Source organism: Convolutriloba macropyga, chromosome 6, assembly GCF_964194025.1.
Source record: "Convolutriloba macropyga chromosome 6, txConMacr16.3, whole genome shotgun sequence".
Taxonomy (NCBI): Eukaryota; Metazoa; Xenacoelomorpha; order Acoela; family Convolutidae; genus Convolutriloba; species Convolutriloba macropyga.
In genome coordinates, this window is record NC_134473.1 from 74,976,240 (window position 1) to 74,989,323 (window position 13,084).

General features: G+C 35.6%; 2 protein-coding genes across 3 annotated transcripts in view; one reads left to right on the forward strand and one right to left on the reverse strand.

Moving 5' to 3' along the window:
- LOC142340620 (large ribosomal subunit protein bL17m-like) overlaps nt 1–13,084 on the reverse strand; it is a 435,605-nt gene that overhangs the window by 292,117 nt on the left and 130,404 nt on the right. The gene's annotated exons all lie outside the window — the stretch shown is intronic.
- LOC142340619 (uncharacterized) overlaps nt 1–13,084 on the forward strand; it is a 40,237-nt gene that overhangs the window by 9,243 nt on the left and 17,910 nt on the right. The window contains exon 6 of the mRNA XM_075391309.1: nt 6,770–8,029. Within this exon, the coding sequence (XP_075247424.1) occupies nt 6,770–8,029 (1,260 nt within the window). The remainder of the gene's footprint in view (nt 1–6,769; nt 8,030–13,084) is intronic.

A 13,084-nucleotide genomic window follows, 5' to 3' on the forward strand; every position in this document is an offset into this window, starting at 1 on the left:
TTGCATCAAATAAGAAGTCAATGAGTTTCAAGTTGTTTCTTTAGTACTTCTACATTCTCAAATATTCAATAATTTTGTTACTCTTTTCAAAACCTACAAAGAGATGGTAGGGCTATTGTCCGTTTTATAATTCGTCGGCCCTAAATATTCTTGGTAGCATATTCCGGGTCAAATTACTAGGAACTACATTGAGAAAATGTATGCAACACACTCGTGGTTTATTGGCAATGCCAAAAACAGTCATGAGGGCACAAAAATATTTTGCCCTAATTGAAAAAAAAACCCAATAATATAAAAATTTAGTAGTTCAGATCTGAAATTATATAAAATTCTTTTCACATTTTTTGCGCATTCATTTCCTTGCATTGGGCCCAATAAACTGGAGCACTATTAAAATATGAACATTGAAAGCAGTCGTGAGGAAGGATCTTGTTTTTATAGCTGCGAAGCTGTAAGCTATATTTCGGTGTCCCTCTGTTTTTACAGCCAAAGGATTTGGATTGTATTGGAGTGGAAGTGTCTTTCTTAAGGTCTGTTCACATTTTTTTCGGATCTTTCTTGTTTTGCTCCCATAGCTTACAAGTGCATACTATTTGCACCCCCAGACGGACATGCCATAATTTTGCATTATGCTTTACTGTGTAATGGCCTGTGCTGTTTAACTGGGGGAGCGCAGCACGTAATGGGGGAACAAAAAGAAAAGATCTCGTTTTTCGACTTTTTGATGGCCTAGAGAAGTCAAATAAGAGTGGTTATTTTAGTTGTAAAGTGAGCGAAAAAGCAAGTAGGTTTGAAGCGTGTTTTTCTTTCAGATTACTTTTAAATTGGAGTAAATTTTGTGTAGGAACATTTTTTTGCTTTTCGGGTGGTAATTTTTTTCACGTGCGTCAATTTGACTATTTTCAGTGTTCCTTCTGTTGGATGCGACTAATATAATACATATCTGTTTCCGTTGCTCCTCTTTACAATTGCTTCCATTCTTTTTTGTGGCTTCATTGACTTTTGACCGTAATATTTGTTATTTCTATTGTCTTATCACCTTGGTTTATCAATGATTGGTTGATTCGGTTAAAGATATAGCGTAATTTAACATAATTATATAATTAATGGTTGGAGGTGTTAGCTAGTGGCTTTTATAACTTGGAGACTCTTTGTTTTCAAAAATATTAGCAAATTTTTGTTTTCCCGGTTTTCATTTACCTTATTGTGGAATCATTTAGGTTGATTGATGGCAGGTTTCATTGGTTGCTAATGAGTTAGATCTGAGTTCAAAGCTATTCGACTTTGTGATTATTTGTCTTTAAAAAATAGCTGTTTTAATTTTAGCCGTATATCTTGTTATAAATCATTTTCAATAATCGGTCACGTCGGTTGTTGATAAGGCCTAGATGCATTGAATTATTTGTTCCGATTTAAGAATATTGTTCTTCTTGATTTTGACACTAATTCGTTTCTAAAATAGTAGAGAATTTGTTTTTTTGTTTTCGGTATTCTCTTTATCTTCGATTAGACTCATTGATAAAGGGTCTCATTGGTTGCTAATGAGGAACAAATGAATTTACGTACTAGATTGAGTTTTTACAAGTTGTTTATGAAAATATGTATTTTGCGCGTTTTTGTTGCTTTTCTTGTGGTCTTGTCGCTTACCCTCAATAATAGATCTGATTGGCTTGTAAAAATCAAGGGTGACATATGTTGCTTTTGAGCCATAAGTGGGTTGAACTAACCGTTTCAGTTAGAAAATAACGATCTTTATGATTCTGATACTAATTTTTTTCCAAATTAATAGAACTTTTGTGTTTCTCTGGTTTTTGTTGTTCTCTTATTTTATCAGTTTGTCTCGTTGATAACTTGTTTCATCGGTTGCTAATGAGTCATAAGTGAATTTAATTCAGCGTTTTTGTTTAAAAATATTGGTCTCTATGACTTGGATGCTTTTGCTTCAAAAAAATTAGCGAATTGTTGATTCTAGGATATCGTTTCTTAAGAGTACTTAGAAGTGGTTGCTCTAATTTTGACACCATTAATTGATTGTTTTTGTTGAATTTCTGGTGGCCTTGTTGCTTACCCTTAACGATAAGAACTCTCAGTGGCTTGTAGTGCGGCGTGTTTTGGACCGTTTTTTCAGCTAATGTTTTTTTTTTCACTTAAAGAATTTTTTCTGTGAAATAATGTGAATTTTTTCAATCTTGCCTTCTCTTGTTCTTTCTGTGCATCTTTAATCCAATGTAAATAAGAAAAAGATGTTTAGTAAGTTCTAAATTTGTGTGTTATGTTCCGCTTAAGTATTTTCAAGTATAGTTATGTGTTTGTTTTCTTTGGTGCCACTGGTTATCGAAAAGATAGTGGTTTTGCCATATCATATACTTTGTCTTTGATTTCCACAAGGTTGTTGTTTAGTTTGCGCATCATAAGGACGTTTAGTGCAATTGGATATGTGAGATTGTGCTATTTCTAATTGTCTTTACTGGACTGGTTTTCGGGAAAAAAATTTCAATTGTTTTTATTTTGTTTTACCAGTTTTTCTCTTTTTGGTAGTCTTTAGTCAAATTTTCGCTGTTTTTGGTTGCTAATGGTCATAAATGTATTTATGTGGTAATGTAATTACATCGCTAGTCCTTCGACGACTTTGAGGCTATTTGTTTCCAAATAATAATGGCTGTATTTTGTTTTGCCCGTATATCTTGTTGATTTTGTTTTGTCATTATTATCTGTAATCAAGGGTGACATCGGTTCATAATGATGCATGAGTGAATTAAAATAACTGTTTCAGTTGTACAATATTGGTCTCTATGACTTGGGCTCTTATTATTATTGATTATTCTTACTGCACTAGTTTTCGGAATAAATTAATTTTTTCATATTGTTGTTTTCGCTCGCATTAAGGATTGTGCTTTGTGAGTGTCAGAGTTTGATATCGCTGGAACAGTGTTGATCTGCTGGTCCTTGTAATTAGTTTTTTGGATTTTAATTCAGTACTTGTCCTGCTATGTTTTTTTTTTTCATCTGACGCTTTATTTCATTTTAAACTCTTCCTATAGCAAAGCACAAAACGTCAAGCTTTTCTGAATGTTTTCTTCCTCTTTCGAATGCGCGACGTTATTTCGTTCTCTCTCTCTCTCTCTCTCTCTCTCTCTCTCTCTCTCTCTCTCTTTCTCTCTCTCGCACACACACTCTCTGCGTCTCTCTAGCAAAAGCTTTTTGGTCATCATATGCGTCATTAGATTTTGACTATACGTGACTTACCACACTCAATAAAATGTACGTTAAATCATAAGTACCATTTGAAAAGATATAAGTTTAAAAAGTTCATTTTTGTAATAAAGACGTCTTAAAATCTTAATTGAAAGACTTCTGTGTAGTGAATTTTTACATTGAAAACTTTTTCCTTGTTTTTAAGCGCTGTCGTTAACTTCTTCGAATTATTGCTGTATCTGTTGTTATCTGTATTTTACGGCACAAGGCTTTTTCGCTGCTATTCTGGTAATATCACAAATTAATGTGCAAAAAATTGAAAGGCAGATGTCCTTAGTCAATTGGTTTGTAGTGAATTAATAGAGATGCAGGTAGGAAAAATAAATTTTTCTGTGGATTTAATTTTCACCGCGCATTCGATGGGTAACAAAATTTCAGCATAGATTTTCTTCTTTTGCTAATTTAAGAAATTGTTTACAAACCTGTGATGGAAGGTTCCATCTACCACGTTCTTTTTCCTGATAAAATAGGGCGCTCTTATAATAGGATTGTCAATATGACTGAAAGAATTTTGAATTGTGGTATCTAAACCTTGTAAATTTCGTGATTTCAGTTAATAGGAAGAAAACATGAATTTTCAGGCTGTTCAATCTCTAAATGGTTAAGAACAACTTTATCCTTTCCTCCTCCTCGGGCTTAACCCGCCCCGTGTATTTAAAGCGCCCAAGTTATATTTTTACGAATTTGAACAACTCTATCAAACAAAATAGTTTGGAAGATAGCTTCAGAACTGCGAGAATTATAATTTGAAATTATTGACGCTAAATTAATTTTATACCTATTTGATATTTCAATGTTTAATTGCTCTCGACCAAAGTCTGAAGCTATTAATATTGAGTTGTGTTTCGTTCCTTTTCAAAAGCAAAATTTCTGATTCACGGTTTTTTTTACTTTTTCTACTTTAATCGCACTAGATTGCTTGATTTTTGCGTTGTCTAAATTGCTGCCTCCTTTTCACAATTTGAAGCAGCTCATTTCAAGTGACGACAATTTAGTACTAGAAGTAACACATCATATGCGCCCAAATTATTTATTCCTCAAATTCTAACCAGTTGTCTATCTCAGCTCTAATAACTTCCTAATCCCCTCAGTAAACATATTGTGCCCCTCGCCAGTACTACTGAGCCCTCCTAATCTCCCCTTCGGCTGAAGCAGGCTACAATACAATCGACTCCTCGTCAGTCGTTTGAGAGCAATTCATTCGACCTTGGATATTTTATAGTCAAATACTATCATTTTTGTGATAGGTAATTTAATTCAACAAAGCAGTTTGTCAAATTGTTGCTCAGTCAAGTTGCTGGAAATCATGGGGCCTGCTATTTCCTCTTTTGTTGCCGTATATTTCAATGGCATAATACTGTCAAACGTTTTTCCTGTCACCCTGAAGATTGCCAGAGTAGTTCCCATGCACAAAAAGGAGATATTCAAGATCCCTCAAGCTACCGGCCGATCAGTCTTCTTCCAGCTATAAAGGAAAAATTTCGAAAAACTTCGTCAATTAACTTCTGTTTATAAAGGAAACTTTTTGGATTACGACATTTTGGATTCCGCAAATGTCTGGCAAAAACACAATAGGACAATTAACGGAAAACATGATAAAAGCAGAAAAATAATTGGGAAGTTTGATATTGTTGATAATTTAGTATTAACAATCGAATTAGAGCGATCTACTGCCAAATAATTTTGAGTGCCTCAGGGCTGCTCCTGTTCCTTATATACATCAATGCCATGCCGAATGAAGTAACAAAAATTTAGAAATTACTTTTTGCTGAGACCCCTACAATATCAGGAATAAATCCTGAAAATATAATTTGAATATAATTTTGAAGCGGTGCAGGTCTCAAAGGAAAAAGATTTCAGTAAACAGAGAAAATTATGAACGAGTTGTTGCTGTAAAGCAAAATATGAAAAGAAGTTTATCATTATTGATACAGTTTGATTTGCACGATCCACGTGAATAATGTTGAGAAAACCAGTCGCTTCTACAGAATAATTTACAAAATCAGAATTCTGTACCCAGAAAAATTCTTGATCATTTTTATTTGCTCTTGAACGAAGTTCATAGCAATTATTGTAAACGTGTGTCTTTTTATGCAAAATTTTCGCTTGACAGTTTTGACTTTTCGAGTGAATTTTACGCCCTTGACTTTTTGCGTTTCGCGTGATCTAAAATTCTCTCTCAATCACAATTTCAAGCAGCTGAACTCAATTGGCGGCAATTTAATACTAAAAGTCAAATGAAAAGTGCGCCGAAACTGGTGTCATTTTTTAACTTTAAATCTTACTAGTGGTATATGTTAACCTCTAATGTGGTTATTTGAAGCCCACTATAGAGCTTCTTAGTCCCATTTAAGCTCCCCCCCCCCCCCGACTGAAGCAGGCTGCAATTGATTAGAGCTCCCACTAGTCGTTCGAGAGCAATTCTTCCGACGTGTAGTCGGTTATGTTTTTCAATTCCTATGCGAAATCTCATTGATTGTGGTTTGCTCATTTATGGGGAACATAAAAATCATAACTCAAGCAAATATTTAATATGCAAAATAAAAGAATTTTGCGTGCAATTTTCTTCACAAGAAATTTGAATCAAACGGGCATTCCTGAACTGTGAAATTTAATTGTTTTTGAACCCTTATCTATCACCATTTCTGAGCGCCCTTACTGCAACTAAATGGACTCAACTTGACTGTTTTATCAAACATGCAGCAAACAAAATATTATACACGAAGCGTTTCTGGAAGCTTTACCAGTTGAAAATAGAACCAACCTTTTAGACCATTCTATTAAAAATCGTGCGATTTTTTTTTCGCAGTAACGAAATCAACATTGACTTTTTACCTGAAAAATCCAGTTGAATAAAGTTTGCATGTAATCTTAAAAAAACTTTAAGTATGCAATTTAAATAGAAAACGGATTTTATTTTTTAGTTCTCGAGTTTTCGTTTGTTTTTTTCCCTGAGTTACTCTCTTAGTACAATAAATAAAAATGAAGGCAGTTGAAGTTTGCTTCTTAAAATGTCTGGTGAGGTCATATGAGTGCCCATTTTTTTCTGAAACTTTGCTTCAAAAATGAAGCAGTTCTAGTTTTGGTCATCGGCGTGTAATGATTAGATCCGCGTTTGTTCTTCCGCTCTCTAGTGAGTACGTCCGAAGACGAACTTGATTGAGAGCAGCGCCCGGCCTCACACAATTATGATCTCTGACAATGTGTCATGAGCTTGCTACATCGCAGAATTTCAAAACTGATTTGAGTTTTGAATGATAAACAATGTCACTTTCCAAGCCTTCAAAATTGGCTATCCGGTTTGATTAATCTTTTCTCAGTCTACTGGATCCTGTTCGGCTGAGCTTCACAGATCAACCGCTGCTGCAAGCACAATGTGATGTCGGAAATGATGTTTTGTATAATATGATTTTTCAGTGTTTTCTGAAAGATTTACACATATAGAAGCCATCATTTTTCGAATTATGACCTTTCGGTTATGAGAAAGTAAGTCAGCTGTTTCTTTTAATTTCAGAGAAAACTACAAAATCAAGCAAAGAATCAAGAAGACATGACTCCTCGAAAGCTTGATAATTTATTGAACGAAGCATTAGAACCTTCAAATGTATGTCCAACGTCATCATTGTCGAAACCAGGTGTCCGAATGTCAGAACCGAAAGACAATCGATATTCAATGTTTTTCAAGGACTCTCCACGAACATCGGTTAACATTTTTGACGAGTCGAAAGTTAACGAGAGCAGCATTTTGGACCTGAATAAAACCAAAATGAGATCAGAATGCCTTGTTGAGGAAACTTTCTGCGATGCTGATCCCGATAACAACGACTATGACGACGAAGAGGAACAAAATGCCGAAAATGGTCAAAATGAGGAAAATGGCGAATTTCACGTAGGTAATGAAAAGGTTCTAATAATTAACGAAACTTGCCATGATTTAAACCTTGCGAACTATAAGTTCAAAGATGAAAGCAGCAAAAGCGCATCCAACTCGAACGGTTCATCGAAAAGAAACAGTTTTGATCTGAGCTTCGACGTCAGGGATGATTCACCAGCTAACAACAATTTGATGAAAGATTTACACAGGAAGATTTTGGAAGCAAAGTGTGTTAACGAATCGCCGTTAGTCAAAGTAGGTGAGACTATCAAATTTAACGAAACTGTCACTAGTGTTGGGGAAACTCCGGAAGATTCGTTGGAACGAAAGAGAGCCGATGACACTGTAATTGTCAGTGAAACGGTGTCTTCGTATGAAAACTTGGCAGTGATGTCACCGGCAAGCAGGAATCAAGCTTTCAACGCGTCAACTGATAACGGACACGAGGAGTCAGGCTCGTACGAGAAAGCAGTTATTGCGGAAACTTGTTTCGATATCACCAACTCACATGAAATGATCAACAGTGACCATTCAAAAGCTGACGAGGATTTACTTGAAAGTCTGGATAAAGAAGCTGAAAAGCAGGAACGTCCGCACAAAAGCGAGCAAAATGGCGTTGAGCCAGACGAAAACAGCCCTGAAAGTGTTCCGGCTTCACCGTCAATGTTCAACTTGCCCCCTGAAGAAAACAATCTGAGTGACGAAGTTTACGGCCTGAAATGTTCGACTGATGATCCCCTTGTTTGCCCAACAAGCATTACTCCAGGTTCAAGTGACAATAAAGTGAGCGATGTCCTGGACGATGATAAGGTTTACGATGCAGATACACTAGACATGACTGGTTACGGCGATGCTGATCAAGTCAATAACTCTGGAAAGGAAATGACGGATGTCAATACGGTAAAAAATAATCATATTATTATAGTTGCTAAAACTGAGCGTAGCTATTTTGCGGTAATTGTCATCTGACGCTCATTTTAAATTGCTCCGGAATGAGAAGCAATGATTGTAAGCGTGTGTCTTTTTTATGAAATTTTTTTTTTGCTTAACCGTTTTGCTCTTCTAGAAATATCTTTGACTTCTCAAGTGACTTTTTCACGCACTTTTACTTGATTTTTGAGTGATTTCAGTTGCTCTCACTACAAATCCGATTGTTAGATTGTTGAAAACAAGCCCCTGATAATCGAGTGGTTAATACCTTCGTTGATAAGACTTATAGCGGAATTGGACTCATTGGGTCGGGGTTCGAATCCTACCTACGTCTGATGTTTTTGCACCCATAAAGAAAAATTTATCTAGGCTACAGCCCTTGAATTAAATTGCGCTGCCTGTCATTACAGAAATTTTTCCGACGCTAGACGGTTTGTTTTGTTAAACATTTTTTTTCACGCCGCAGAGGTCAAAAGTGCGGCTTTGTCCACACGTTAATGCTGCTCTTCAGTTGCTTGTATGTGTGACGTCAATTGTTAGGCTCATTAGCGTAGAGTTTTAAGCTTAATTACGTGATTAATAGCCGCCGTCATCTTCTCAGCAGGCTATTATTGCGCTCCTATTTTTCAATTCAATGAATTTAAATTATAGTGGAGCGCTCTCTTCTTTTCAATTCAAAGAAGTTGAATTCTATTGGGATGCTGTCTTGTTTAAGATATGTTTGCACGTTTCCATCATTTTTGAAGTCAAAATGGAGTGGTGATTTTATTCAGAAAAGGAGCGAAAAACATAGTTGAACAAAAATTCACTTTCTCGAATGTCGTTTTTTTGTTCACATGCGGCGTTTTGACATTGATGTTTGAACAAAAATTCACTTTCTCGCAAGTGTTTTTTTGTTCACATGCGGCATTTTGACATTTACTGTTTCATTTTAACTGTTCTTTAGATTTTTTGAGATTTTTTTCTAAACGGTTATCTGAATCTATTCATGTTCCGTTCTAGATCTAGTTTTTTTTTCTTTAGTCGATGAAATGGCTGTGAATTGTGCCAGGAGTTGTCCTGCTTTGTTTTTTACTTCGTCGAAAAAAGATTTGTTTCACTTTACCTCATTTTGCCGTTTTTTTGATATTTTGCATGAAATCTTTTTAACTTCGTTAGGCAAGTTTTAGTCTTCTTTTTCTGCTAAAAGCGCTTTTAAACAGCAGTTGATCAGCAAAGGATTCTAAAATGAAAGAAGTTAGATAGACGAAATTGAGAATAGAAACTGGATAAATCCTGAAAGCCCATTTCTAGATGCCCTCCACTCGAAGTTTGTTCTTATAAATCTTAGCTACCATCTCTTATGCTTATTGGTTTTGGTACTATCCCCTGTATTATCTCAACAAGAAGCAGGAGTTTGTCTAACAGCTATTGAAATCAAAATAAATTGGACTTGAAAAATGTTTTCGTACATCCATCAGTTATGTCCATTTCTTCTGTTCTGTCAATCCTAATTGGTGTTATTGGAATCAGTGGCAGCTTTTTTCCGGCAATCTGCCGTATATGCTTAGTTTTTCTCATAAATGATCGCACTCGAAATTACTTCATAAGTTCATTTCTGATTACCCTAAAAATCCTTTCAAGTTTCATAGAGAACAATTGAAGGTTGTTGAAGTTAAAAGGCTTAGTGAGTGAATTGGAATAAGATTCTATTCAAAATCTGTTTTTTTTTACATTTTGCTATCTAAATTGTACAACACTTAACTCTTTTTCGCAGCTGTTTTGGTAACCTGCTGGCTATGTTATGTATAAGATAGAAAATTGCGGAGGTTTTTTAATTGACAGGCTTTGATATTTTGGAAATATGACGGCTAGCTTGAGTTCGCGTTCTCAGTAGAACAGAATGTATTCACAAAAGTTCTAGGCAGAATGGAATGTTACAAACACTCAGGCTATATCAAAATTGTATGCATAGTACTGGTTTTTTTTCTGCAAAGACAGCAGGAGAAACGGTTTATTATAGCCAGTCTATTATAATGTAAGGCAAACTGCAACCGCAATTTTTACTTGTTTGAATTTTTGTATATTTATATCCCCAAATAATTCTTAGAACATTAATCAGATCATGGGTTATAGTCCAATATTCAGCTTAAGACGTGCGGTGAGACGATTCGTGTTTCTCTGCTAGCTAAATAATGACAGCCAGAACGCCGTTAAAAACAATTCAGCCTGATATTGAAATCTTTTGCCAGTTTTGAGAAGTTTGTAATTGCCACCAGAACCATAGCGCCGTTTGAATTCTTAAAGTAAGTTTTGAAACTGATAAATATCCCACCGTACCGCTTGACATGATTAACTATATAAAAGCATACGCTAATATTCGATACAATTTTTTTAAAACAATTTTTTGATAGACACAAAATGCTCTCGAACGAATTTAGAAACAATCCTATAAATTAAACGCTTGTGCTCGAAAAGGGGCAAATTTTCAGCATAATTAAGGTGCCTCTCGAAGTGCATGTTTAAGTGCTCCATTGATCAGCATGGTTTACGGGACACGTATATATTACCTGTACGAGGTCTGAGGTAATATATTACCTGAGACGAGTATTATAATACCTCAGAGGTTCAAAAGCAAAAAAGTAAATAGATGGGTGGTAATTAAACCCGGGCCAAAGTACTGTTGGTCAGGAGCAGTTACCGCGGAGCTATGTTGTCTGGAAAATATGCGCGCGCAGAGTGAAGGTTTCGTTTTCTGGTGTTATGGGAATCAGTGGCAGCTATTTCCAGGAAATCTGCGGTATGTGCTCATTTTTTGTTATAAATGACATCTCTAAATTACTTCGTAGTTTATTTTTTATTACCCTAATAATCTTTTCAAATTTAATGGAGAGCAATTGAAAGTTGGTGAAATTAAAAGGCTTTGTGAGTGAATTGGAATGAAGATTCCATTCAAAATCTTTGTTTTTTTGCTATCTTTAGAAGTTTTGCTATCTAAATTGTACAACACTTAAATCTCTTTCGCAGCTGTTTCGGTAACCTGCTGGCTATGTTATGTATAAGTTGAAAGATTGCAGGATTTTGTTTTTGTAAGGCTTTGATATATTGGAAATATGACGGCTAGCTCAAGTTCGCGTTCTCAGTAGAACAGAATGTATCACAATAGTTCTAGGCAGAGTAGAATGTTTCAAAACCCAGACTATATCAATTTTATATGCATGGTACTGGTTGTTTTTGCGATGACAGCAGGAGACGCAGTTTATTATAGCCAGTCTTATAATGAAAGGCAAAATGCAACCGCAATTTTTACTTGTTTGAATTTATGTATATATTTACATCAACAAGAGATTCTTAGAACAAAAATGAGACTATGGATTACTAGTCCAATATTCAGCTAAAAACCTGCGTTGAGAAGATAAGTGATTCTCTGCTAACTAAACAGTGACAGCCAGAACGCCGTTAATAAAAAAAAGTTCAGCCTTATATTCTTGCCTGTTTTGAGAAGTTTGCAATTGCCACCAGAACTGTAGCGTCCGGTTGAAGTCTTAAACTAAATTCTGAAAATAATAAATATCCCACCGTACCGCATGACATGATTGACTATAATGAAAGCATTCGCTAATTTTAGATGCAATTTTATTAACAATTATCTGATAGACACAAAATGCTCTCGAACGAATTTGGAAGCAATCCTATATAGAAAACGCGTGAGCTCAAAAACTGGCAAATTTTTAGCATAATTAAAGTGCCTCTCGAAGGACATGTGTAAGAGCTGCCTTGGTCAGCGTAGTTTACGACAAACTTTTGGTGTATTTTACTCCAAGTTTCAAAAAAAGTAGATGGGCGGGGATCCAGCCCGGGCCAAAGTACTGTTGGTGAAGAGCAGTTCCCGCGGAGCTATTTGGGCAGAAAAATATGCGCGCTCAGAGTGAAAGTTTAGTTTTCTGAGTAATGTATGTTGTAAGTGTCTATGTGTATGTTTTTGGGCGAAGGGGATAATGATAAAATCAAGGTAATCCTTCTGTATTTCCCACGCGTGAGCTCCAAAAGGGGGAAATCCTGGCATTTCTAAGAAGTCTCGAACTACTTGTTTGAGTCGAATTGAGCAGCATGGTTTACGAGACACGAATATTTTTCCTGTACAAGGTCTGAGGTAATATATTACCTGAGACGAGTTTTATATTACCTCAGAGGTTCAAAAGCAAAAAAGTAAAAAAAAATAGATGGGTGGTAATTCAACCCGGGCCAAAGTACTGTTGGTCAGGAGCAGTTACCGCGGGGCTATGTTGTCTGGAAAGTTTGCGCGCGCAGAGTGAAAGTTTAGTTTTCTGGTGTTATGGGAATCAGTGGCAGCTATTTTCCGGCAGTCTGCTGTTTGTGCTCATTTTTTGTTATAAATGACATCTCTAAATTACTTCATAATTTCTTTTTATTACCCTAAAAATCCTTTCAAGTTTCATAGAGAACAATTGAAGGTTGGTGAAGCTATAAGGCTTAGTGAGTGAATTGGAATAAAGATTCTATTCGAAATCTTTGGTTTTTAAAAACATTTTGCTATCTGAATTGTACAACACTTAACTCTCTTTCGCAGCTGTTTCGGTAACCTGCTGGCTATGTTATTTATAAGTTAGAAGATTGTGCAGGATTTATAATTGACAGGCTTTGATATATTGGAAATATGACGGCTGGCTTAAGTTCGCGTTCTGAGTAGAACAGAATGTATCCACAATAGTTCTTGGCAGAAAAGAATGTTTCAAACACTGAGGCTATATGGATTTTTTATGCATGGTACTGGTTTTTTTCTGCAAAGGCAGCAGGCGAAATAGTTTATTATAGCCAGTCTATTATAGTGAAAGGCAAAATGCAACCGCAATTTTTAATTGTTTGAATTTATATATATTTACAACAAGAGATTTTTAGAACAAAAACGGAAATATGGGTTACTAGTCCAATATTCAGCTAAAGACGTGCGATGAATTGATTCGTGATTCTCTGCTAGCAAAACAGAGAAAGCCAGAACGCTGTTATAAAAAAAAATCAGCCTGA